At 49.5% G+C, this 26,622-nt stretch overlaps 1 protein-coding gene across 7 annotated transcripts in view; it reads left to right on the top strand.

Annotated features, from left to right (window-relative positions):
* Window positions 1–26,622, top strand: part of FARP2 (FERM, ARH/RhoGEF and pleckstrin domain protein 2) — a 112,462-nt gene that overhangs the window by 69,975 nt on the left and 15,865 nt on the right. For 5 of the 7 annotated variants that reach the window (XM_059393925.1, XM_059393927.1, XM_059393928.1 and 2 more), the window contains exons 9-18: window positions 1,714–1,809; window positions 3,899–4,062; window positions 4,569–4,637; window positions 5,175–5,232; window positions 7,759–8,011; window positions 18,444–18,617; window positions 18,734–18,912; window positions 23,330–23,419; window positions 23,800–23,933; window positions 24,357–24,438. In XM_059393925.1, the coding sequence (XP_059249908.1) occupies window positions 1,714–1,809; window positions 3,899–4,062; window positions 4,569–4,637; window positions 5,175–5,232; window positions 7,759–8,011; window positions 18,444–18,617; window positions 18,734–18,912; window positions 23,330–23,419; window positions 23,800–23,933; window positions 24,357–24,438 (1,299 nt within the window). The remainder of the gene's footprint in view (window positions 1–1,713; window positions 1,810–3,898; window positions 4,063–4,568; window positions 4,638–5,174; window positions 5,233–7,758; window positions 8,012–18,443; window positions 18,618–18,733; window positions 18,913–23,329; window positions 23,420–23,799; window positions 23,934–24,356; window positions 24,439–26,622) is intronic. The other 2 variants (XM_059393929.1, XM_059393930.1) reach the window with 1 other exon arrangement.

Consider the following 26,622-nt stretch of genomic DNA (forward strand, 5'->3'; position numbering starts at 1 on the left):
CACCTTTAAGGTTGAAGATTTTGGGGGGTTCTGAAGGAAGACTCCATTCCCTACCTTGCTGTCCCCATCTCAAGTTTGCAGAGAAGAGTAAATGGTCATGATGATCAAGAATAGAGGGGTGAGGGGCGCCTGGGTGGCTCAGTGGTTGAGCCGCTGCCTTCGGCTCAGGTCGTGATCCCAGGGTCCTGGGATCGAGTCCGGCGTCCGGCTCTCTGCTCAGCAGGGAAGCCTGCTCCCCCCCCCCCTCTCTGCCTGCCTCTCTGCCTACTTGTGATCTCTGTCTGTCAAATGGATAAATGAATGGAATCTTTAAAAAAAAAAGAATAGAGGGGTGAATACCAGGAAGGTATCTCAGACCATTTAATTTTTATTCTGAAACTGCAAAGCTTACAGAAAAGTTACAGGAACAGTACAAAGAATTTATTCACCTGAGACGTCCCTCCAGATTTCACCAGTTGCCTAATCTAAGTTGTTGCAGGAGATCCAATCTAAGGTCAAGCACTCTGCCATGTCTGGAACATTCTTCCTTCTTTCCCTGATTCTGATTATTACAGGCCAGTCATTTCTGTGGAATTACTACAATATGGGCTTGTTGGATACTTGCTGATGATCAGACCCTCGTCTATCTTCTCGGCTAAATCACAGAAGTGACCGTGTTCCTGGTATGGCTGCAAGGTCACCAGTGGTGCCATCTGTCCCATTGCTGGCGGTGTCAACATTGAACACTTGGTCAGATGGCATTTGACAAGCTGGTCTACTGCAAAGTTACTTTTTGTCCTTCGTAACTAATAAGCCTTTTGTGGAGAGAGAGTTTGAAGCCATGTAGATGTCTCTAACCTCACCCACTTACCTGGTTGGATTACTCTGATGGCTGCCAAGTGGTGACTCATTTACTGCCATTTTTTGCGCTCCTGGAAGCATTTTTGTCTGCATTTACTTACTTTGTATCACTGTGGGCTCATGGATTTGCACTATACTCGTATCACAATTTGAATTATAACAGTTCGGGTTATATTCTGACACTTGATAATCTGCTGTCACTATCCATTTTGATCTGTGACTTGTCCCACACTGATCTTTGGACATCCTCCAAGCAGGCACTTGTGTCTGGTGGGCCTGTCCCATCCCATTGAGCTTTCGTGTACTTTCTTAGACAACAGATATTCCAGGGTCAATTGGAGCTTTGCCCACTACCCCCTGAAGACTACAGAACCCTGGCCTTTCCAGTGGAGTGTCATATCTAGAACCCAAGACCCATAGCACTCGGTGTACCCGTCGCTGCTCTGAGTGTCAGGAGCTCATGCCACCAGCTCCCTCTCCAGGGCAGCAGCCCCCACAACCCTGCCCAGCATCCTCCCTCCTGCAGCAAGAATCCTGGCTCTCCTCCCATCCCGGCCCTTCCACCACCATCACTCCTTATGACCACCCTCTTTGCAGGGGTAGGCTTCGAGGAGTGTTCAGTATTGGCATTGATAAAAAGTAATTTGTAAGAAAGCCTTATCAAAGAAATCAAGTGACTCTTCTAAAACAAGTAAATTCTTATATTGAGTATTGACATTTTAATTCAGAGTCATTCCAGATACAAAATGTCAAGCACATTGCTGTGCTATCTGGCAAGGTTGTGATTTAAACATTCTCTATTTCATGAAAAGTTGTGTATGTGTGTCTGTGTGGATTACAAATGTGTCTGAGTGTCCATCTCTTGAATTTTAGGGCACCACCAAAATTAACACTTTCAACTGGTCCAGGGTCCGAAAACTCAGCTTTAAGAGGAAAAGGTTTCTTATCAAATTGCACCCAGAGGTCCGTGTAAGTATGATTTTAAGCACTTTCTGAATTACAAGAGAATTTATTCTCTTAGAACATTGACTTGTTAATTATTTTATGAATCATTTCCGCATCATGCACACAAGAATTTAGGGAGGGAATTTAGAATTGGGGTGTGGAAGGGCTTTGGGTAATCTGCTCAGGTGGTCTTCTAATGAGTGTGGGTCAGTGTCCCTAAGGGGCTGCTCACACCACTCATCACTTGGTTGGCTGCAGCGTCTTTGTTCTCCAGGTCAGGAGGCTGAGACATGAGGTATTTAACTGTGATCTGCAGTCTTACAGCAGATTAGCCTTAGCGCTTCTGTCCAGAGTAAGGGACGTTCCCAGTATTGTCATGGATCCAGAAATTGACCTTTTTGCTAGCTCTAATGGGGAAGCCTTGATTTTCAGAAAATAAATACTCCTTCCTTTTCGAGACTTTCAGTTATAAAATAGTAATTACATGTGAATTTATTGAAACAGATAAAGTACTTGTCTAATACAGTCTGATAAAAATCCGATACTTGCAATTCGACAGTGTCCGTGGTGGTATAGTCCCAGTACACAGAAGAGGGTAGGGACTGAGAGTGGACTGGCGGTGCCACTGCAGGAGGCTGACAAGGCTATCTCTGCACAGATATGCTGGGAGTGCTGGGCCAAGGGGCCATCCCTCAGCTTCTGAAGGGCACTCAGTCCGCAGGCTTTGGTCAAACAGCAGGTGCACGTGTCACACACATACTTCCTGGAGAAGCATGAAAGAGCGGCTGGTTTTTTATTCAAGTATCTGTTGTAGGAATGAAAAGGAAGTCTAAGGAATACTAAAAACATGCACAAAATGCAGGTAAAGGGCTGCTTTTTTCTGTGAGTGCAAGAACTATTTCCAGGGCAGTTCTTTTTTTTTTTTTTTTTTTTTTTAAGATTTTATTTATTTATTTGACAGAGATCATAAGTAGGCAGAGAGGCAGGAAGAGGGGTGGGTGGGGAAGCAGGCTCCTGGCTGAGCAGAGAGCACAATGCGGGGCTCAATCCCAGGACCCTGAGATCATGACCTGGGCTGAAGGCAGAGGCTTAACCCACTGGGTGCCACCCAGGCACCCCTCCAGGGAACAAGGGGGGTCGCTGCTCCCACTTACTGAGGCTCAGAGCCAGGACGACACCTACCCTGGGCAGAGTGGCACCTTGGATCCCCCAGCACTTAGGTTTCAGAGACTGAATCTAGGAGTCCAGGTAGGATGGTCTTACTGGAAGGTTATTCAGTAATATGCCTCAAGGCTCAAAAATGTGCATTGTTGGGGCACCTGGCTGGCTCTGTTGGGGTGTGTGACTCTTAATCCTAGGGTCATGAGTTCCAGCCCCATGATGGGTGTAGAGATTACTTAAAATAAATAAATAGATTTTTTTAATGTGCATTATTTTAAGCTCAGTATAACGTTTCTAAGAATTTATCCTAAGAAATAACTATGAGAGATAACACAGGAGTTACTTCAAGATGATGTGTGGGGTGCCTGGGTGGCTCAGCTGTTAAGTGTCTGCCTTTAGCTCCGGTCACGATCCCAGGGTTCTGGGATTGAGTGCCGCATCAGTCTCTTTGCTCCGTGGGAAGCCTACTTCTCCCTCTCTGGCTCCCCCTGCTTGTGTTCCTTCTCTCTCTCTCTCTCTTTCTCTCTCTCCCTGTCAAAAAAATAAAATCTTTAAGAAAATAAAAGATGTGTGTGAGCCTTTGAAACCATGTGTCCTGGACACCTGGAACACCCTGGAGCCACACACGGAAGAGCAACTGAGCAATGGCCCATGGATAGTTGCCTGACAGAGGGGGTGCCCTGGTTTGTTGTGGGGGATGCATCATGAGGGGCATGTGGAAGTGTTAGCAGTTGTGTCATTGTAGGTGACTGTTCTGAACATTTCTGCAGTTGAACAAGCTGATGCTGCTTTTTTTTCTCTTAAATGTAAATGGCACCAGGAGTCTTTATAGATAATTTTTAGAAAACAATGTTTTCCTAATTTTTAACATTGGAATAAATAGCCTGTTATCTGAATGCTTCCTAAATGTTGTTGAATTAGTTAGTTTTGAGACTTCATGTTTTGTTTCTAGGGACCTTACCAGGACACACTGGAGTTCTTGCTGGGCAGTAGAGATGAATGCAAGAATTTCTGGAAGATCTGTGTGGAGTATCACACCTTCTTTAGACTCCTGGATCAACCTAAGGCCAAAGCTAAAGCCGTCTTCTTCAGCCGGGGCTCATCCTTCAGATACAGGTGGGGCAGCAGCATGTACCCAGCCCCGGGAGGCCCCAGTGGCTGTGCAGGACTGAGACTGTCAAGAAACAAGGGTTGGGAAGTGTGTCAGAGAATTATGTGCAGCTAGTAACGGTGGCAGAAGCATATCAAGTAAAACAATGGAAAAAATAGCTTCAATAGAAACTAGAAAATCACTCACTTCCTGCAAAGCATAGCTTAATTTTTTTTTTAAGATTTTATTTATTTATTTGACAGAGAGAGGTCACAAGTAGGCAGAGGAAGGAAGAGAGAGAGGACGAAGCAGGCTCCCCACTGAGCAGAGAGCCCGATGTGGGACTCAATCCCAGGACCCTGAGACCATGACCTGAGCCGAATGCAGAGGCTTAACCCACTGAGCCACCCAGGCGCTCCGAAAGCATAGCTTTAAAATGTACATGTGAACTTGGAGGGTCAGCAAGCGTGCCCTTGCCTCTGTGAAGACTAATGCTGTGAAATGCTGTTGGTTCTTTTCCGTTTGTTCACAGTGGAAGAACACAGAAACAGCTGGTGGATTATGTCAGAGACAGTGGGGTGAAGAGAGTTCCATATGAAAGGTAAGCACCGTGGTCTTTATGCTGTGCAGTACGTGCTTTTAAAATCACTATTTCACATATTTAACCTTTATTTGAACAGACATCCTCTTACATATGTAAATACATATTTTGAGACTTGAGTCAAATTATCTTGTAAAGATAGCAGGTGGGTGCTGGCTTCAGCAGCATGCGTGATAAAGATAGCAGGTGAACACCTTGATACCTGTCGTGTGTGCAGCCTCAGGTTCTGCTGTTGAGGCTCTAATCTGCATAGTTCAGCTTAAATCAAAGGTTTTCATGCAGCATGGTAACTTTTGGGTCTAAAAATTCATCTTGGTTTTTTTGCATGTGGAATTTTTCTTCAGTGTGGGGGATAATTTTACCTCCTCTGCAACACCTGTGTTTTATTTCAGTTCTTACTTTCTGTCCTCTGCCTGTTTCCAGCTAGATGCCTATGGCATGTTATCAGGCCTTAGCCCCCTTCTTCCCCAGGGCGCGGCTGCCCTCAGTCCCAGGAGAGGCGGATGTGGTGGCTCACACTTTGTTCTCTGTTTGCAGAAGACACAGCAAGACTCGGATGTCTATTCGTGCTCTGACTGCAGACTTGCCAAGGCAGGTTAGTCTTCCTGGTTGAAGCACACATGACACTAGTCACCTGCACACCTTTGGGGAGTCCTCTGGCAGTGCTGTAACTGGAGTCTCAGAATCAGTCCCGGTGCTTAACTGTAGATTCCCATCCTGGGGCTGTTGGCAGAGGTGTGGTCCTAAGTAAGGAGAAAACTTTGTGCATTGAGACGTGCATGATGGGGATTTTTGTGACGTTAGAAACCCGGAACACTCACAGCTGTGCTGGTCAACTCACCAGCAGAGTCCTGGGTGTGCCCGTTTGCTGAGGAATGCTCTGGAACCACTTGTGGTCTCACTTTAAAAGAACAGTGTGGTGCTACGGACACACGAGAATGGGTTAGCAAGTGAAACTAGCAAGATACAAAACAGCCTGTGTAATAAGGTCCTCATTTTGAGCTGAAGTGACAGATGCCCAGAGAAGATAGGCTAGAGCCATCAACCTCAGGGTCACGTGTCCTCTCTGAGTGACAGGCCTCCAGGTGATTTTATTTTCTCTTCGTACTTTCAGTTTTCTGCAGTGGGCTCACACTGCTCTTTGTTTTCAGGAAAACAAGTGAGTGAATATTACCTTTATAAAAGTTTGAAACAATGTAAAGTGCCAGCTTACAGAACTAGTTTACTTAATTAAACTGTATTCATGAAGTGAGATTTTTTGCTAACATGTTAAGGGTAAAAAGCAGGATACAAATTTATATCTGTGCTTGGCATGATTACAATTCTTTTTTTAAAGATTTTGTTTATTTATTTGACAGAGATTACAAGTAGGCAGAGAGGCAGGCGGGGTTGGGGGGACAGAAGCAGGCTTCCTGCTGAGCAGAGAACCAGATGTGGGATTCCATCCCAGGACCCTGGGATGATGACCTGAGCCGAAGGCAGCGGCTTAACTGACTGAGCCACCCTGGTGCCCCATGATTACAACTCTTAAAGCAAGGGCACATACACAGTTTCACGCAAATACTTCAGAAAAAAGCACTCAGCCCCATTGTCCAGAATGTGGCAGCAGTGGACAGAGCCGGCGTGGCAGGACATGGGTGGTCCTGTGCTCCCCACCTGCCCCGCTAGACGCTTCCTGTTTTCAGGTTTGCATGTCCACTTCCATGTGTAAGCACACTTTCACAGAGAATCTCCCTCTTGCTGTGTGATACCCTTACTGCCCCCTCAGATGGCTCTGTAGTTTCGTATTGATTTTTTATTTCTACACGTTTTTGTTTTAGTTTTTGTTGACAGTTGGTCGTTCATATTGTTATAGTATTTCCAGAAGCTACACTTGTACCTTATGTATCAAAGCTCATGTGTCCCAAACTTTTTACATTGGATCTTTTAAATAAAAACATTCTTTAGCTCTTCTAGGTATATTTCCTATTTACAAATTCTTTGCTTAATCAATTCAAATTAAAAGAATTTATTTTTGTTTTTTTTCAACAAAGTTCAACTTTTTTAATAGTCTAAAAGAGTATGCATGGGGACATCTGGCTGACTGAATCGGGAGAGCCATGCACCTCTTGACCTGGGGATTGTGAGTTCAAGCCCCATGTTGGGCGAGGAGCCTATTTACAAAATAAAATAGTATGAATATATAGTATGAATATTGAAAAATTGCTTTAAAACTTTCAGTTCTGATACTGTCTTAAAAACCACAAGAGAATGTCGATAGGGTTGAATGATGGGCATCTGAGCAAGGAACCTGTGGCCTGAGAGCTTCTGTTTCATTTCTGGTCGGTCACCACTGCAGCTTCAGCCTCCTCATTCGCTTGTGCCACACCCTGCTCCTCACCCACAAGTTACTCAGGACTCTGGGGTGAGATTTTGATCTAAACACCCTCTAGATGATGCCACATGTGTGCGTATCATTTGGAGCTTCCCTGAGGCATGGCAGTGTCTTCGGAGGGCTGACTCTCCCCCGCCTGTGAGCCTCTTCTCACTCATGCTGGGGGCTGCGCCAGCCCTCCCTGAATAGCTCTGGCCACTGGGCCATCGGCCTTCATTTCCATGGGAGCCCACCAACGTGCTTCTCTGCCTCTGGCAGGGAGCCACCAGCAGTGAGTGCCCCATGTGGCCGGATCTGGGTGTGTGTGTTGCCTGTGGGTGCTTTGCTTTAGGGTCCTGTTAGCTGAGTGGTAATGGCTCACGGCCTCTAGCTGTCATTTGCCACCGGAAATAAGGAGTGCCCAACACGTGCTCATGCAGCTTCAGAGTGATACAGAACACCCCAGAGATACAGGTACACATGGCTAGGTTTTCATGATGGGAATTTCCTTCACTATAGACATTTAATCACAGAAGAGAAAAAACGAAATTATGAGGGATTTTAAACATGATTCTGGGTCCTTTTGAAAAACTGTGTTTACAAATCTTCAGTTCTAATGAGGAAAATATGGTCATTTGGCCTTATTAGCAGAGGCTGAGGTAGAAAAGTGTGGACCTACTAGCCTGGGTCCAGCTAGCTCTGCAACTTTCAAATGGTCATGTGTAATTTTATGTGTTGCTCTTTTTTTTCTTCACTTGTGACCTCCAGAGCATCTCATTCACCGAGGGCTTGAGGACTTCCGCATCCCCATCTTCAACAAATGTCTCCTTCTATTCAGTTCCTACCTCCCCTCTGGCCCCTCGAGGCCCACCCAATTTCAAAGACAGCAGCAGTTCCCTCACAGAGCCCCAGGCTCCTGACGCAAAGAGGCCAGCTGCAGAGAGGAGCAGCGGAGCAGCAGCCGACGGCGACACCCGATGGGCCCAGTCCCCGGGGCCCCCTGCGCTGCAGCCTTGTCAAGGTGTCGGGTTGGGTCGTGTGGTCAGGAGTTGCAGCCCCAGCCCTCCCGTGGGGCAGAGTCATGACACCACCGTAGACTTAGCTGCAGGGGTTGCTGGCAGGGAGCGCAGAGCAGCTGGTAAAAGCGACCATGGGGGTGGCTGTGGCTCAGTTGTGGGCTCTGCCCCCGCCCATGGGGAGCATCCGCATGGCCGGCAGGGCAGTGCAGGTGGGCCTGTGTTCACATTGACAAACGGCCGGCTGCAGGTATCTGAGGAGTTCATAGATGATGACCCAGCAGATATCTCGTTCTTTGCTGGAGGCTCAGAGGCCTTTTCCTTCCCTTACTGTGCACCAGCCCCGCAGGCCCCTTCCTGCGCTCACTCAGTCTCTGCCCCGTCCAGCCCAGACCGGTACCCCGCTGAGGCCACGCACAGGCGCCTCGAGCATGGTTTTGCATTTGGGGGAGAGGGTGGCTTTGGCGGTGATGTGCACCCTTCAGACACCTGTGAGCTGTTTGAGGTAAAGGCACAAGCCAGCCTGATGCAGAGCCTGCTGAGCCCCTCAGAGACCAGCTCGCTGAGGAACAACCAGTCCGAGAACAGTTCCCTCAGCAACCTGCCGCTTCATGGCGGCTTGTCTGCTTGCACCCCCAGCTCAGCCAATCAGTCCGAGGCCAGCTCCATGGCCAACTTCCCAGCCTGCTCGGTCCGCTCTGAGGCCAGCTCAGCCTTCCAGCTCTCGGACCTCATCGACCAGTTAGAGCAGCTCAGCTATCCCCCAACCACAGCTGAGGACTCCAGCAGCACAGACACGGACTCCTGGGGTGCTGAAGCGGGGACCCCCCTAGATGTGAGCCTTTTCTTCAGTAACCCTTTTACACAGACAAGTGGAGAGAGAGTCATTTTCGATTTGCAGAGCATAAAGAATTTGACTCCAGGAGAGCGGATAGATAAAAACCCATCTTGACCAGCCCTGGGCTCCCTTACAGGATAACCCAGTGAGAGCTCAGATTTTTGCCTTTTAGATATAGGAAGGGATTCTGTGTTCATGGCTAGAAATTCTTCTTTTTCCTAATCCGCTGATTGATTATTCTGTTTTGAATGTCAAAGGATAAAACTGTGGCTTAGAATGGTGGTAAAAGCCTTAAGATAGACAACTGTTTCAGGCTAGGGACTGATCAGTTAGTCTTCATAGCTCTGTTTTTCTGGCATATGCTTTGTTTGGTTCAACTAAAAACTGGTGCTATCCATGTCGAATGTTACCCAGTTCTGATTCCCATTGACCTTTCATGGAATATGTGTGTTATGCCTACTGCTGCTTTTTAAGATGAAGCACCCTGCTCATGCTTGACTAGGATGGGGTTTTGTTTGACTGGTCCAGCCCCCACATGGAGTCTTGAGTTCCCCTTGCAGAACCCAGATCCTGGGAGAGGCCGTGGAGACCACAGCTTGCTGCCTGCCAGGCTCTCCAGCAGCACGTGGCAAGGTCCCTGTCCCTGCCCAGGGTGTGCTTTACACCAGAGCTTTTATCCACTGACCTTAGGCCCAGAAGTAGCGCTCTGTTTGGGTAGTGGGCTTGGAGAAACTTTGATTTAAAATGCAATATAAGTTTGAACTGTTTTCTTCTGTCTAGCTTAGTAGGGATAGAAGATATCTGGTTTCAGAAAAAGCAGAACCTGACAGAGCTGTCTCCTTTGGACCCAGGAAGTGGGTTGTTCACTAAAAATCAGCAGCCTGGAGCTCTGCACATGTTGAGGGCTTATATGTTAACTCTTCCTGTGGGAATATCGTTTCCTTCAGGTCAGGTGGCATATGATACACTATCGCCAGCTATTTGTAACAGCCCTGTCATGGATGGTGTCTGTTTCCAAGGCCGTGGGAAAGGTCATAGGAGCAGACGGGCTGAGGTGGCCATGCCCACCAGGCAGGCACACCTGCCGAGGCTGGGACCCATGCCACCATGAAGTCAGGGCTGCTGCCCACGGCACAGACTGTGTTTGTCTGTGGACATCAGAGGAGAAACCTGGATGGACACCGTTGACTTCGTCAAATAAGTCCGGAGATTGGTGTTTTTTTTTAATTTATTTATGTAGCTTATTCCTTCTGGTTTCCACTAGTAGAGCAATGCCATGTTAAAGGCTCCGTTTCTTCCACTTCCCTTGGTGACTGCAGGCCTCCCCTCTGTGCTTGTGTGCAGGACTTGAAATTCTCTGCCTTGGGGGCATGTGAGCACACACCAAGTAGCCTGCTGTCTATTTCCAGTCACAGTCTTTCTTTTGTCATCTTTGTTGATTGAACACCAACACCAACAGAGGCCTTTTGCTAAGTGTATAGATTTTCCATGTTTGTAGCTGCCTTAAACCTATGCCACAGTCTCCTTACTGTGGTCTGCGGGACTCGCGCTCGGTGTGTGTCCCTCGCACCTGCCCTTGAGGCCTGCCCTCTGTGTAGCATGGAGGTGTTGCGTTGGCTGACAAGTTTCTGTGAGGAGATGCCATGACTTGGGTAGAAGGGCAGGAGGCGGGCCAGTTAGGAACCAGGAGGTGGAATAGCATGTTCTAGACACTTTGTTTCCCCCTGGTTGTCACTTAGAAAGCTAACCTTGGATCTGTGTGGGGAAGAGTTACTATGGAAAATGCTTTCCTAGACTCTCTCTTCTAATGAATGTGCCCAGTATTCCTTCAGCCAACCTGCGTTGTCCTGTTTTAAGTGTCTGGGCAGCAGGCCTCCCTGGGATGGATCTGTCTAGCCCTGCTCCCCAGCACAGCCAGGGCTGCAGATGGCAGCGGGTGCCTCTTCACGCTCTTGTCCTGGAGATCCGCAGTCAGTGCTGCTCTCCAACACTCCGACAGCTTCTGACAGGCCTTCCTCTAAAGAAATGTTGTTTCTTCAGTGAAACTTCATTTTCTGGAGTTGATTTTTTTAGCTTTTTATTTAGAAAGTTTGCAAAATATGCAAAAGCAGAACAGGGAGCAAATACACCCCTGCCATTCCCCCATTCAGTTTTCCCCAAAGTTGGACCTTGCACATGGCCTCTGTCCTTTTCCTTTTCCTCTGCGTTTGGTGCTTTAGGACTTCCATGTGGGTCCTGACATGTGACAGCTGCCCTTAAAACTGCGTGCACCTCTTGGAGCACAAGGACACCTCCTTGCATGGCACATAGACAGTCACAGGATCAGTGAGCCCTTGCTGTCCTCCAATACCAGGGACATACTTGAATGTGCCCCCTTGCCTAAAGTGCCTGTTAATACCCGGTTTGTTCAAACTGGACTTCAAACACAATCTGCTCACTGCACATGGCCATGACTGCTCTTCCCACCTCATCTTGTTAAGAAGACCCCCACTTCATGCTAGTGACTTGTGGGAGAAGCCAGGCCTCTGGTCCTGGCTCATGTCCCTGCCTTTGCCGCCACCTGTCTGCCCTGCCTCTGTTTCCCTGGAGGTGGGACCCAGAGCTGTGCTGACCAGAGACTACACACCCACCCCAACACCCATCATCGCCCCACAGCCCCTGCGTGGCTGGGGCCTCAACACTGGTCAGCTGACAGGAGCCCAGCACCCCAGACACTCCGTGGGCACTACCAGGACAAGTGCTAGGTTCACTTTTATTAGGAGACATTTGTACAAGCTCTTCTTTTCCATAGTGTTCTTAGTGTGTTTAAGTTCGCAGGTTTCCCTTTCTCAGGAAGCCGAAACCAGGCTCACCTCCCTCCCCTTAGCCTCTGGGTGGATTGTAACCCCCCACCCGAAGGAAATTCTTTAGAGACCCAGGGAAAGTGAGCCTGAAGGACATTTCCTTCTGCAAATAGCAGGCAGCAGAGGCAGCAACATTCTGTCGAATCTTAGTAAGAGACGGTTTACCATAAATACTAAAATATCCAAAAGAGTTCAGATTGAGGATCAGCCCTTCCTAGAGCAGCACTGGGTCTTTCTTTCATTTGCTTACAGCTGTTCATCACAGTTGCCTTCTCCTCGGAAGCCTCGTGTTGTGCAGTGCTGCAGTCTTGGGAGCGTGGTCCGTACTGCTGGGCTCAAGGAGGGATGGCTGAGTGAGGTTTGCAGGGTGGAGGCTGGCGGGCTTACAGCAGGAGCCAGTTTGCTGAGAGTGTGTAGTTAAAAAGTGCCTGCAGAGTGCTGACAGTTTTTTCCTTGAATGTGCTGCTCTCCTCAGCCAGATGCAGTTCTTGCCTCTGACAGGAGGGCTGCCTGCCAGCCCCTTCGCAGCCAGGAGCCTCGGGACCATAGACAGTGCCGACTGTCCCCAGTGGGTCTGCCTTGCAGAGTACCCTTGCTCTGGGCAGACCAGTTATTTTTATTAGTTATCAAGTCTATTTTTGTACTTAAGTTTCCAAAGTTAAAGTATTTTATGTAAGCCAATATATAAGTATCTAATGTCTAGTAACAGTAAAGTTTCGGCTTAGTAAGCGTGACTGCACTCAAATAGGTAATGGTGTGTACTGCATCGCTTCTTAAATCACAGGTATGGACACGTGCCTCTTCTGTGTTCCAGAGGAATTCTCTAGTATGAAGTTAGGTTAGGACTCTGGTTAGCACAGTGTCATCATGTGATCGACACACAACAGTACGTTGGTGTTGTGGGTACAAGAACAACTGCACGATGCTGGTCGTGAGCTCAGCTCCCCATGAGTGTGGCTGCCATCTGTCCCCACACAACCTCCTCACAATCCCAGTGACTGTATCCCCACGCTGCCCCTTTCATCCCTGTGACAATTAACACACATTTCTGAAATAGTGCTAATAGTAGATGGATGGACAATAAAAACAAGACATCGATCAGTCGAGGGGGAACCTCTAAATCTGTTGGCTAAGTTGTTCCCCTTTCTTGTTCACAAAGTCTGCTTTGAATCGCGCCGAGTAGTCCTTTAGTTTTCGGGACAAACTCCCCCCCACACTGGGCAGCCCTGCAAGAGTCGCCATGAGCAGCTCTCACATGATGGCTCTGAGCACGTGGGTCACATCCCTGTGTGCCATGTGTTTGTGTCACGGTCGAAGGTATGTTCACTCCCTCCTGGTTCATGGAACATCAACAAAGACACCCGTTTCTAGAACAATTATGTCACAGACGAAATGTGAACATTCTTTCCGGTGCTTACAGTTGGGTTTGGTATTGTGTTGTGTTCAGGGCCGTGGGGTCACTGCCAGGTTTCTGCTTTGGCCCTTGTCCTGAAGTTACAGCAGGAGTGCAGATGCCTGAGGTACCCCAGGGCACTCTCTTTTACCTGAAAGCATCCGTTCTCCCTCAGGAGCTGTGGAGCAAAGGAACTAGGACTTCCTTATGCACTTGACGTACTCATTCTCTACAGAAAACAGTGATGTTGCCTGGTCTGTGGTACTTACAAGATTCATTTTCCACTGAAATTGCCATATAAATTTGCAGACATGTACTAATTTAGAATTTAATTGTTTATTCAATAAAATAAGGAAAGATTTACTATGAACTTTTATATGGACCTTTTAGCTTCCTTTCCCTCTTCTTGTTTTTAAAAGTTTTGATTTGCGTATATTAAAGGTTGTCTCACATATTAAATGAATCCCTGAAACCGCCACATATTGTTTTCACAACCTCTTTGCTGACGCCGCTTTCACTTTCATAGGCTTCTGAGCAACAAGTAGGCACCGTGACGCTCCACAGACAGTCTTACTTCAGGTAGGGATGCTGACGTCCCTGTGGAAGGCCAGCGGGGGAAGGTGCCGTGCGTTCTCACAGTGTTCGCACACTCTCGGCGCTGTCCCCTCAGGCCCAACAGGCATGGCCAGCATGCAGATGCAGACTCGGGTGCCGTGTTCTGTTCCTCTGGCCCGACACCATGCCCTCGAGGTGGTGGCCCATGACGGCGTTGTTCGCGGTGTTGGGGACAAACACGGGGTCCTTAAGCTCATAAGGCGCACAGAACACTTGCTGTTGGCTTCTTAATTCTGAAGGTGAGAACACTCTTCCCCTTCTCCCCGCCCCCACCCCATCAGCTAGAGTCTACCCTACAAAATCTCTGACCCAAAGCATAGCATCTGCTCACATTCTGACCAGATCTTTACCCCAGTTCTGAACTCGAGTTTCCCGCTTGGACAATGCAAGCTTTTGCTGCCTCCACACTTGCCCAGCCCCACTCAGGCCTTGAAGCATGGTGGATATGCCCCATTTTCTGGTCAGTGGCTGTAGCCAGCCTTGTGGGGGCAGGCTCATGACCTGTCTGGGCGCTCCTGGCAGCAGGTGCTGGTCTCTGGGGGTTCGCGGTGCCCAGCACCCAGGGCAGGACACACCTGGCAGTGTGTTCCTCCTGAAGCTTGGTGTCTTTGCCCTGCCGCACTCCAGAGCAGGGTGCTGTCAGCACAGACTCCCCAGAACCCTTCACGGGTGGTCACTTCCCCATTTGGGGGATATAGTGCATCACAGGCATGCCCATTCCCTCCCACAACATGGGCCCTGCTCCCTGCCCGGTCGCCCCACTCGGGGTAAACTGGTGACATTAATGGTTCCCCAAGGAGGTATTTTATTCACAAAACCAGATTTCGAGAAACTGCTCAAAAGCATTTCTTTTTTCCATCCCGTCTCTGGGTTGACTGTTACAAGGGTAAAAACTATATGGCACTTATTTTTTAATTACGTTAACCCAGGTTATGTTTCTTTCCTGTTGAGCATCACCTGCAGGCTCTTTGGTTTCTCGGGATAGTTCGTGTGGGGTACCTTGCCCTTGTTGCATAGGCAGTTCCAGAGACCTGTAGACAAGCTGTGTCCTCTGATAGAACCCACACGCAGGGGACTCCACACCTGCAGGTGCTGATCTGGACAGATGCCCCAAAGTGTGACTGTGTTGTAGGCTAGAACACATATTTTCCTTAACAGGGAGTCTTGTTTATTCCTTAACTAGAAAAGACTGAAAGTGCTTCTTGGGCGCACCATGTATATTGACATCACCCTCTGAACTTGGGGTCACCCCAGCCATACTCACACCCTAAGACCCATATGCCAGGCATCTGCTCACAACCTTGTGGGTGTGGCCATGGGTGAGCCCCCTAGCGCCATGGAAAGGGTACAGCACAGGTCAGACCCTGCTCTGCCATTTGTCAAGTGGCAGAGATGAGGCAGAGGAGGCCTGCAATGACAGAGGAGCTAATATATGTACTCCTGCATACCAGCCATTTTTCTTCCTCCCACTTATATTTTTGAGCCAGATTTTGGGTAAAAGGGACTTGCAACATCCTAGTCCAAAAGTGGAGCCAGAATTAGTTTTCTGCTAACTTGTTAAGCTCACATTTACTTGGATTCTTGGTACAGCTAGGTTTTTTCATCTTACAAAATTAACGACCCATTGTTCAAGCCAAAGAGGGAGTTTCTGGATCTTACTCCTACTGTCAACCTTCATACTTGACCCTAAATTTTCCAAACCAAAGCCAATTCTCCTTCCACCTCAGGCAGAATTTTCAAGATTGTTTATTACAGAGTTCTGAAGAAGAATTTAATGGTATGAAATGAAAATAAGCTTAACTTTTGCTCTAATTCTGATACTGATCTTTCACCACATAGGTGAATAAAGTGAAGGGGAACATAGAAGGATAATACTGTGCTTTTTAAAATGATGTTTCAAAAATTATAAAACAAATACTTAGAAATTTTTGAAAATAAAATCACCTGTCAGAGTTACTTACTGTTGACAGTTTTAAATGTATGTCCTTGAAGATGCTCAAACCTTCTAACTTGCCCCTTTGAGTACAGGACCTGTCTTGAACCACAGGTTGGATGGCGTGGTCCCCCTCCAGCAGGAATGTGGAGTTCAGTAGAATGTAACTACTGTCTGTGTCTATCAGTTTCAAATAATTTGATGCTGGAAATTGAAGAATTTCCAAAAGTCCTGGAGCATGAGTAAAGGAATCAGTCATTCTTGATGCTGCAGTGGAACAGCAAAGCACCCCCTTGTGTCTAAGTGGATTCGATGGGAGGCACTCTAATAATTCAGAAAAGTATTCTTGCAGTTTTTTGGTGGAGGACCTTGGACACAGGAGTCTGTTTTTACAAATGTTTAAGATTCTTTCCATGGCAGTTAAGGCTAAATGTACTCTGTGGTATCTAAAACGACATTCAGCATTTAAAAAAAAAAAAAACCCTAAGACCCGCATTCTGCTGTGCACTGTCAGTGTTGATGAGGTTCCCTGCGGCAGGGAGTTTCTAACAGTAGTGCCTTTGCACACCCACCGGCACACAGTGCAGAGCCGCCGGCCTCAAGCACCTTGGCTTCTGCCTCTCCTGGTGTGCACCCTGCAGAGCTATGCCCTGTGCCTGTGTTCTCCGGGTGGAGCATGTGCATAGGGAACTTTACACACAGTGTTAAGGCTGACCCACACAGGATCGGGCCTGGAGCTATGGGTGCACCCTCCAAACAGCCTCTAGTGCAGATGGGCTGCATGCCTGTGCCACTGGCTTGAAAGCTCATCTCCCCATACTTTTATTTTGTCTGGTAGGATCTGGGTTGACGTAATGTGAAGTAGACATGATTTATAATGTTTTGCTGTAGTTGACAGATTTAATAAAAACAAATGTTTAATGGCAGTTTGTGGTACTTTTTAATCTGTTTACTAAATTATGAGTCGATGTCTGCAGTGATCATATCAAAGATAACTTTGAACCTCCCTAGAAGCACAATAGTTTTTTCCAAATGAGCAGTCTCCTGCAGGGGCAGCTCCTTTCACAAGTTCATCACCAAGGGGCCATTTATCGGAAGTTGCATTCTCTAATTCAATGGCCCGATGAGTGCACCCTGACCCTGCCGTGTTTGCCGGGCCCCACAGCCCCCGGAGCCCATTCCCGACACTTTCATGGGGACCTCCTCCTCGAGCTCCACCGTCTATTCTTTAAATATGAAGTCAAGTCTGTAGCTACTTTTTGGGAAACTGTCTACTATTAACTTGCAGTAGGACTGCCCGTCTTCAAGGGGGATGCTATGTGAGGCACTGGGGGACAGAGTGGAGCACTGAGCTTAGCCTAATTTCGTAACCAGTAAGTGTGAGACACAGGCTTTCACACTTTGGTACAATTGAAAAATAAGATCTGTTGGTAGTAGCTTCTGGACTTTTTTCTGAATTCTCCATGTGTAAAAGTATCTCATTACACAATTCTGGGCCTATTCGGGACCAAAAGGGTCTTGGATTATGAAACATAAGTAGCTCATCTTTGGAAACCCGCCCTTTCCCCACACAGGGGGTCCTCCACACTGAAGGGACCAGCAAAGCCCTTGGCTTCCGCACTCCGTGTGGGCTGGGGAAACAAAGGAATTCCATGTGATTTTTGGAATCACATATCTTAACCTTAGCATATCTTAACCTGTGTAATAAAAGCAACTTCTAATAAACTCGTTGTTAATAATTTCATACTCAACATTGTCCAGGTTTGCACTATCAGTGAGTGTGTAGTGGTGAGAAATCCCACAGGAAAATTCTGTCATCATCACATTGTTAGTTCACCCCCAGATCCCCTGAGCAGGACCCCTGACAGCTCACTGCAGCCTTCCAGAGCTCCGTATTTGTCAATGTGAAAACAAGGACCCTCCCTGCAGCCCGCTGGCCAGGCTGCGGGGTGGCTGGCATGGAGGCCTGTGCCCGCCCACGGAGCTGGCGCTCGGCCCAGCAGTGTCCTCCAAGGAGCCCCTATGCGCTAACCTGCCTGCCTGCCCATGTACAGGTTTTAGGCCAAAGAAGCCAAGTTTGGGTTTTATAAACTGTCTGTAGGTGACTTGAGTTTGAAGTGTGACTAGGGTATAAGAGTATTGTGCTCTGAAGCCAGCGGTGGGGGTAGTGGGGAGGCTCCGGGAGTCCTGGGCCAGTTACTACTGTGTTCGTGCACTCAGTGGCAGGCAGAAATCTCAGGAGCTGCGGTGTTGGAATGGCTGTACAATTATAAGCCTAAGGTCAATTTCTGTTACAAATAGCTTCTAAGTTTTTAATTTCATATATAAAACTCTGCTCTAAAGATATATTTAAGACTTGGCATTGAACACTTACTGATGTCCCGTAGAAAACATTAGACATAACCTTTTGAGACATAATTCTTGATAAGAGACTCCTTTAGTATAAAATGTGTGGTGGAGTCTGCCTCATCAGCAGCCGCTTAGAACTAGGCCAGAATTTTGGCTGCTTCTTAGTCAAAAGCAAACTTTGTTTTAATAAGAAAGTACTGGTTTTGTGGTATGATTCAAGAAAACCAATACGAAATCCTTGTTTGTTAAAAATCCAAAGTAGAAAAAAGTATGAGAAATTTCCATTGATGCAGTTTTTTCGTGAGTAACAAGTGTGTCCTTCAATGACAGACGTGTTCACCCAGCTGTAACCCAGCCCTCATGTGCAGCCTCTGCAGTCTGCCTTTCGTTGAGCATGCATGAAAGATGCCCCTCTCAGATGGCAACTTCTGCTCGGAACTCTTTGTGCTGCTTATTTTTATCACAGCTGCATCTTGTGTAGAGCAGAGGAGAACCCCTAGACATGCTGAGCCCTGGGTGTCCGAACCGCCAGTGGTTGGTCTCTGGAACTGGATTGGCCAGCCGCCAACCTGCTTGCATCTCACTGTGTCACAGCGACAACTGTATGTGACCGAGGCTTCGTTTACACACCTCCCAGAAGGTGGCTGGTGGTAGCATTAAGCTAATGTGGGCTAAAGCATGCTGACAACTGCTGTCTGGCCAGCGTGGCAGCCCTTTCTCATTTCTTGCTCCATCCCCTGCCCCATTCAATTCCAGGCCTTTCCATGGAGAGTCCTCAGCCTTCTCCCACCACTCGGAAGAGCCCACTGAGCCTGAGCCCTGCGTCTCAGGTGACCCTGGGCCCAGCTGGGCAAAGCTTGTCCCCCCTCCTGAGCCCTGTCCTTAGCCACGTTGGCGGAGCCAGGACGGACAACGAGGAACAGCCGAAACACAAGGTGGGCACTTCCCCAGCAGACAACTTGCTGCTGGTGGGCCTGGTTTGCAGGGAAGCTGGAGCGGGCAGGGCAGGCTCTGCGCGGGGGGTGCTGGCTCCCCCAGTGAAATCTGTCCTGAAAGCCACATGTCAACTGGGATATCTCAGCTACCTTTGCACAAAAGCAGGCTCCCTTATTCATTTAACAGCACTTCCTGGCACCTGTGGGTTTCGGGTGGGGGTGAAAGGGAATGGTTAGACCTTGGGGAGCCCTCAGCCTCCTGCCTTCCCTCCCTTGTTAGGCACTTTCTTGAATAATTGTGTATTTGGGAGGAGAAGGCTTGGGTACTAAGGTAGGGTGACCAGGGACCCCATTTTGTTGGGATCATGGGTGAGTGGGTTCTGAAAGAGGGTGTGGGTTGGGGGTGGGGTCCGCACTGGAGATTGAAGTAGCTGGGGAGGAGGGATGGGTGAGGTGTGTGTTTATAGTAGGAAGTTGAGGCGGTGCCCACAGGTTTCTCTCTGTTTTCGGGGATAGGAGTGAGGGCACACGCTCAGAGGCTGGCAGGTGGGAGCACCCAAGCTTGAAGGCGAGGTGATGGCCAGAGACAGTGATACCCATCGTGTGACCATTCCCAGATCCCTGGCCTGTGCCCCACACCTGAGTGGTGGCGAAACAGACAAGGCAGCCTGGGCATGCAGCTCTGTGGGAGGGACAAGAAAGGACAAAGAGGCTGGGTATTTGGAGGCTTGGGAAAGAGAATGGTTAAAATAATGGACTATGGACTGTAACCCAGGGGATATCTGTCCCCCTGAATGTGGGGAGCAAGATGGCCACAGGTGGGTGGGACCCTGCCTCACAGCGCCTGTCATGTGGGAGAGCTGACATCTAAGAATGCCTTGTCATGCCATGGGTTCCATCCTGAAGTGCCCAGAGAGCGAGTCGAGCCCAGGGCCACTGTGCGTGGGACACATGAGCTTCCGAGAGGTGGAGTAGACCAGTGAGAGGACTGGTGAGCTCTCTGAGCACACACTCCTCCCTGGGCCCCACTTCCAAGAGAGCAGACCCTTGAGTCAGAAGGCATGCTGGCATGTGAGGTGGCCCAGCGAGAGTGGGGGTCCCTGAACCCCAGCTCCATGTGCAGGGCCTGCAGGCCCACCCCTCAGGCCTCCATCCTCCTCCAGCTGGTGGGCAGACATGGTCCCTTGGACACTCTCTTTGGTGGCAAGATGATTGGGTTGAGGATGTTTTTATTTATTTACTTTGAAACCCTACGTCCATCCGTTTAGCTCACTATTGCTTTAGTGCAGAAACAGAATGGCTAGAAAGCTGTGTAAAAAAAACGAAATGTTAACTTATACCTTTCTGTACTACAAAAAATAGTCCTTTAGATGGTTCTGTAGGGCAATGACTGTAACACCAGAGAGTCACCACCTGGGTCATGGTAGGTGGCCATGGCATTCACATCCAGACCAGGCCTCGGAGCAGGAGGCTGGGGGGCTGCACCTGCACACTGGGACCCCAGGATCTGCCCCCCACTGAGAGCTTCCCCTGCCTCCTCTCCTTGCCAACAGTGCTGCCTCAAGGTTGCCAGCCCCGCATGCCACCCACCTGCTGGGGGCTGCACAGCCAAGGGGCAGTGGGTGCCAGTGGACTCCCAGATGATGGCCGGGGCAGCCCCCCAAGCGAGTGCTGAGAGCTGCAGGCTTCATGTTCCTGCTAGAAGCCAGGCCGCTCAGGGAACTTGGCCCTGTGGGCCTTCCTTGCATCTAGCTGCTCAGCTCTGTGCCGATCCCTGGGCGGGAGTGCCTGTGCCCGCTGGCCTCCTGGCGTCCTCTGCACCAGCGTGTCCCACATCCCCCTCTTTCCGCTAGGACTCTGTGAGGACCAACCATGGCTGGCAGGTATGGAGGCTGAGGTGCTGCATGGGTCTCAGCTGCTGGCCACAGTGCCACCAGCTCAAGGGAACTCACTTCGCTCCCTGGCCGACCGGCTGGGTGGCTCCCAGGGAGCAGCTCCCCTGAGAGGTGCCCTAAGAGGTTGTCTTTGCCCTGGATACACAGGTCATCCATGAGCACACCTGACCACTACACTCCTGGTGTCCCCTGTCACTAACTGAGGGTCTCTGGGACATGGTTGTGAGCTCCTCAGTGACACTGCCGTGGCTGTGTTTCTGAGCATTTCTCTCGGGGCACCTCACCCCCCACAGGAGATGAGTGGGTCTAGAACCTCAGGGTGACCCTGTTTCTGCAGGATACACTCAGGGCTGAGGTGCCAGGAAGCCAGGAAGCTGGCTTGCCGACCATGCATGCGCACACGTGGACGTGCAGTATTATGGGGGCCTCGAGCCTCCTGACCATGAACGTGGGCCTCTTGGGGCTGGCTCTGACCCCAGAGAGCTTTCTGGGCACACCAAACTCCAGAGGAGATGTGACTTTTGTAAAGTGAATTGGGATTTGAAAAAGTCATGTTTTAATAGAACAAAGCCTAAAAAGAAAGAACTGGAAAGCATGAGGATTGTCACTCTGTGGGGAGAGGGACGGAGCTCCAGGGACCAGGGGTGGGTGCTCCAAGATGCTAGCAGGACCCTAGCATCATGAGAACACAGAGTAGGCTCACCTGGCCACTGGGACAGAGCGGCTGTTGATTATTTGGGAAGAGTGGGTTATGTGGAATATTCCTGGTATGGGGGAGGGGACACAGCCATAGCTGTGGTCTCCAAGGCACACAGGAGGAATGCGCCTGCGTCACCACTGTAAGAACACTGCAGCCTCTGGTAAACTTCACCTGGGGGCTGGGGGCACAGGGAAGATGTGGCCCCCCAAATATCAGCCTCCTGCCCAGCCTCCCCTGTCAACTTCCAGCTGACATCTGAAGTCCATCCCAGACTCATGCAAACCTGACCCCTTGACCTTCCTCCCCAAACCTGCTACCTTAGGGATAGCAGCTTTTTCCCTTGGTTTGGGCCTAAAAACAGTCCACCCTTGCCTTCTCTGTCCCTCAGACCTCTACCCACACCAGAATTGACCTTGAGATTGTGTCTGGGTCCCTGCCTGGCTGTGGAGCCCAGATGGTGCAGAGGCCTTCTGCTGAACCCCAGCCTCCCGTGCTGCTGTTAGTGTGGCAGCCAGCCTTGTCCTGGGGACCCAGCGCACCCACTGTGCTCTGAGAGACCCTGGAGGACCCCCCTGCCTTCCCCACCAGTAACCAGCTCACTTATCTCTTGTGCCTGCCCTCATCCTTGACCTCCAGCCTGTTTCCCACTCCAGGCTGCCCCATCTCCTCTGCTAGGGGCTGTGGCCACCCTGCACCACTGGGCCTCCAGCCCAACCCCTTCTGCTTTTACTTCCTTAACTGTCAGCTCCAGGGCAGAGACCTCTCTTCCTGGGCACGTCTTGGGAGCCGATTTGGGACTGGCCCGTGCTCTGTGGATGTGTGGATGGTGACCTCAGGGACAGTCAACCCTAAGGTCCTCTGCCTGGTGGAGGAGCTACAGGGGAGTATGCTAGGGATGGAACAGAACCACCCCTCCACTAGGTGGGAAAGGACAGAAGAGGGGCCTTTGAGCTGGACTTTGACAAAGGCAACTCCCTGAGGTGTTCAGGTTGTGGAGGGGCCCTGTGGGGCCAAGACACAGGCCTTCCCAGGTACAGCATGATGCCTGTCCACTGCTGGCATGCCAAGAGCTGTGGGGCTGGTAGGGCCTAGGTTCCTGCTCCTGACTTGGCTGCCAGCATCTGAACATCAGGCAGAGGCCCTGATGGATAGCTGAGAATTCCTAGGGATGAACACCAAGTGTGCTAGCTGGCCCAGTGCTCTAATGTGAGGCACAGTTAGGACTATGTGTGCAGTTTTAATGACGTTTGGAAGTTAGACTTAATCTTTTAGAGTCGCATATATACACATGCTTGTGTCTACACCAGCTACACCCCTGGTAGTGATACCAGAACAATAATTTGATCACAAAGCCAGTAATAAGCTTCAATAATAGATATTGATATTTGAACAGTGATTTTTTTTTCCCCCTCAGAAAAATCACCATAAGGGCGCCTGGGCAGCTCACATGGTTAAGGTCTGCCTCCAGCTCAGGTCGAAATCTCAGAGTCCTGGAATCAAGCCCCGTGTCGGACTCCCTGCTCAGCGGGAAGTCTCCTTCTCCCTCTGCCTCCCCCGCCCCGGCCCCACCCCTTGTGTGTGCACAGCCTCTCTCAGAATGAATAAATAAAATCTTTTTTTAAAAAAAGGGGATAACATAAAATGAGAAAAACATGTGAGGGAGATCCAACTGTGTTTGTATTTTTACTCAGAAGGAAATCCGGTCAAGAATTATAGATGAAAAGCGTGTGATAGTGTGAACTGGAGCAGAAGGAAGCAAGAGCCGTGAACCTCAGTGAAGTGGCTGACAGACACGTGCTTACTTGCTCTGTGCTTCTTGCAGAGCATGGCAGCAGATGAGGCCTATTTCATAGCCAAGGAGATTCTCGCTACAGAACGAACATACCTGAAGGATTTAGAAGTTCTCACTGTGGTATGAAACCTAAGATCCTTTATTACTTTGTCTTCATTAATACCTCCTAAATCTAACCAGAGCTGGACGATCCCTCCTGAGAAGGAGCTCTTGGCCTTCATGAGATGTACATGTTTACGTTCTGTTAAATATATTTGCCTTAAAGCATACTGAAGGTCAGAATATTGCGTCCAATGTTTTTATAAAACTAGGAGTATCTGTTTGAAGCTTTTCACCCAGAATTGTTTTCTTATAATGTGAAAATGGGTGGTCAGCTGAGAGGATAAGCTGTAGCACTGATTGGGCTGTCCCAGTGGGGACTCTTGGGTCAGTGCTGGGTGTCCCTGTGGCTTCGGACCCTCAGGGGCAAGGTCCCTCGGTCACCCTGACTCTTCCTGCAGTGGTTCCGCAGTGCTGTGGTCAAGGAGGATGCCATGCCCGCAGACCTGATGACCCTGCTCTTCTCCAACATAGACCCCATCTATGAGTTCCACAGAGGCTTCCTGCGTGAGGTGGAGCAGAGGCTGGCACTCTGGTAACACTCTTCACACACGGGCGGCCCCTGCACTGGACCCCCACGTGGGACAGCTCTACCCTGTCCCTGTTCTCAGGAACTTCCCAGCTTCAAAAACTAATTCACAAGAACCATTGTTTCATTGAAGTATATTTTTTAAACTTGGGGGAGGGATAAACTTATAACAGCCACTTTTATTCATCCTATTCCAGAAAGGAGAATGAAAGATGTAAGTTAAAAGTAGATGATTCCCTTTTTTGCCGATTACTATCTTTTAGAGAATGATCAAATGTTAATTGTTTCTGTCAAATATGGGCCTTCCACCTCAAGCATCTCACTGCCATTCTGCCTCTAACTAGAACAGCCTGTCACACAAGCATCCACCAGAGTAGAGCGCACAAGCTTTAACAACATTTTGACCATACTTGTTTGTTTCTACTCCAGGGAAGGGTCTTTTGACACCCATGTCCCAGGCGGTCATCAACGAATCGGGGACATCCTGCTCAGGAACATGCATCAGTTAAAGGTAGTGCGGGTTGCTATGATGACTCTACCCCTAGCAACTGACAGTGCAACCTCAGCATTGTTCCCAGGACAGCGACACCCACAGGACAGCATCCTCCTCAGGGCAGCATTCCTCCCCAGGACAGCTTTCCCCTCAGGACAGCATTGCCTTTAGGACAGTTTTCCCCTCAGAGAAGTTTTCTCCTCACAACAGCATCCCCTCCAGGACAGCGTTCCCTCCAGGACAACATGCCCCTCAGAATAATTTTCTCCTCAGGACCACATTCCCTTCAGGACAGCATCCTCCTCAGGACAGCATTTCCTTCAGGACCGCTTCTCCCTCAGGAAGCTAGGATAGCAGGATAGCTCTCCCTCAGGACATTATTCCACTCCCTTCAGGACTGCATTCCCCTCAGAGGAGTTTTCTCCCTAGGACACCATTTCCCTCAGGACAGAATTCCTCTCAGAACAGAGTTCCCTCCAGGACAGCATTCCCCTCAGAGCAGTTTTCTCCTCAGGGTAGCATCCTTCTCAGAGCAGCTTTCTCCTCAGGACAGCGTTCCTTCAGGACAGCATCCCCCTCAATACAGCTCCCCTTAGGACTGCATTCCCTTCAGGACAGTGTTCCCCTCAAAGCTGTTTTTTCCTCAGGACAGCATTCCCCTCAGAGCAGTTTTCTCCCCAGTATAGCATCCCCTCTGGGTCAGCATTCCCTTTAGAGCAGTTTTCTTCTCAGTACAAGGTCCCCAGAGCAGTTTTCTTCTAAGGACAGGTTCCCCGTCCCAACAGCGTTTCCCCAAAGACAGCATTCCACTCATGACAGTATTCTTCCAAGAACAACATTCCCCTCAGAACAGTGTTCCCCTCAGCACAGTGTCCCCCTCAGGACAGCATTCCCCTCAGCACAGAGTTCCCTGCAGAACATTCCCTTCAGAGCAGTTTTTCCTCAGGACAGCATCCCCCTCAGTACAACATTCCTCTTGGGACCGCATTCCCTTCAGGACAGCGTTCCCCTCAGAGCAGTTTTCTCCCCAGGACTGCGCCCCCTTCAGGACAGCATTCCCTTCAGCTTAGCATTCCCCTCAGGTTTCTGTTCCCATCAGGATACCCTTTTTCTCAGGACTGCATTCCCATTAAGACTGCAAACCGTCGGGACAGAGCTCCCTCAGTGGGGCCTCCCCCACAGGACAGCAAGAGAAGGTGTAGGTGCTATGGGCTGATGCTCTTGATGCCGGTGGATCCTTCAGGACAGCATCCCCCTCAGCACAGCGTCCCCTCAGGACTACATTCCCTTCAGGACAGTGTTCCCCTCAAAGCGGTTTTTTCCTGCTTTGTCCCACTGCACCCACTTCACCCACGAGCTGGAAGTCCTCACAGTGACACCCGCGAGGGTGCAGTGGGACATCAGCCCCCCACTGACCAGTCAGTCCGTGTGCAGCTGCTGCCTCCTTTGCTGAGCTCAGCAGCCTGCAGTGGGATGTGCAGATCCTGTCTAGGCCAGCGTTGGGAGTTGTGTCCATACACCTGCTGGCTCATAATGCAGGGTTTTTCCTCAGAGGTGATAGTATTCCCTCAGGTAAAGTGCCAAAGAAAGTACAAAGAGAATGACTCAAGGTCAGCAACATGGCAGAAGCAAGATGTCCTCTCATCAAGACCAGTTGTCACAGGCGTTGAAAACAAAGGGGCCAGCTGTGGTTTCACTGTTCAGGGGTCTTCCTCTGGCTAAACAGACCTGGGACAGGCCTGCCCCACTGGGTGTCCATCCTGGGGCGGCCTCGAGGCATCCTGCCCAGAGACTCCATCCCACTTGCACGTCTCTGGGCCCCCAGGCCCTCATGTCCACTCACCAGGCTGCCTGCCGCCTCCCGCCAAGGCCTGTAGCCCCTTCTGCCTGATGCAGCCAGACTCCCGACTTACACATAGGCTCTGTTCCAGTCCTAGAGATCAAGGAACCCACAGGGTCACTCAGCTGTGTCTTCAGGTAGCCCTGCCCAGAGCCGCCTTTCTTACCCGGAGCCTTGTTTTGGTTTTCTCAGCCAGGCGGTAAGTTAGTCATTCCCATCTATCCCAAAACATCAAACTACACACCATCTTCCTGAGGCTATCACATCACCGACATTACGTTTAGTGATATTAGGAAAACAAATTGATGTCCTGTTAAAACCTTCCAAGAGGTAAGGAGGGACTGGTTGGGTTTAATATCTAA

Source organism: Mustela nigripes, chromosome 3 (genome assembly GCF_022355385.1).
Source record: "Mustela nigripes isolate SB6536 chromosome 3, MUSNIG.SB6536, whole genome shotgun sequence".
NCBI lineage: Eukaryota > Metazoa > Chordata > Mammalia > Carnivora > Mustelidae > Mustela > Mustela nigripes.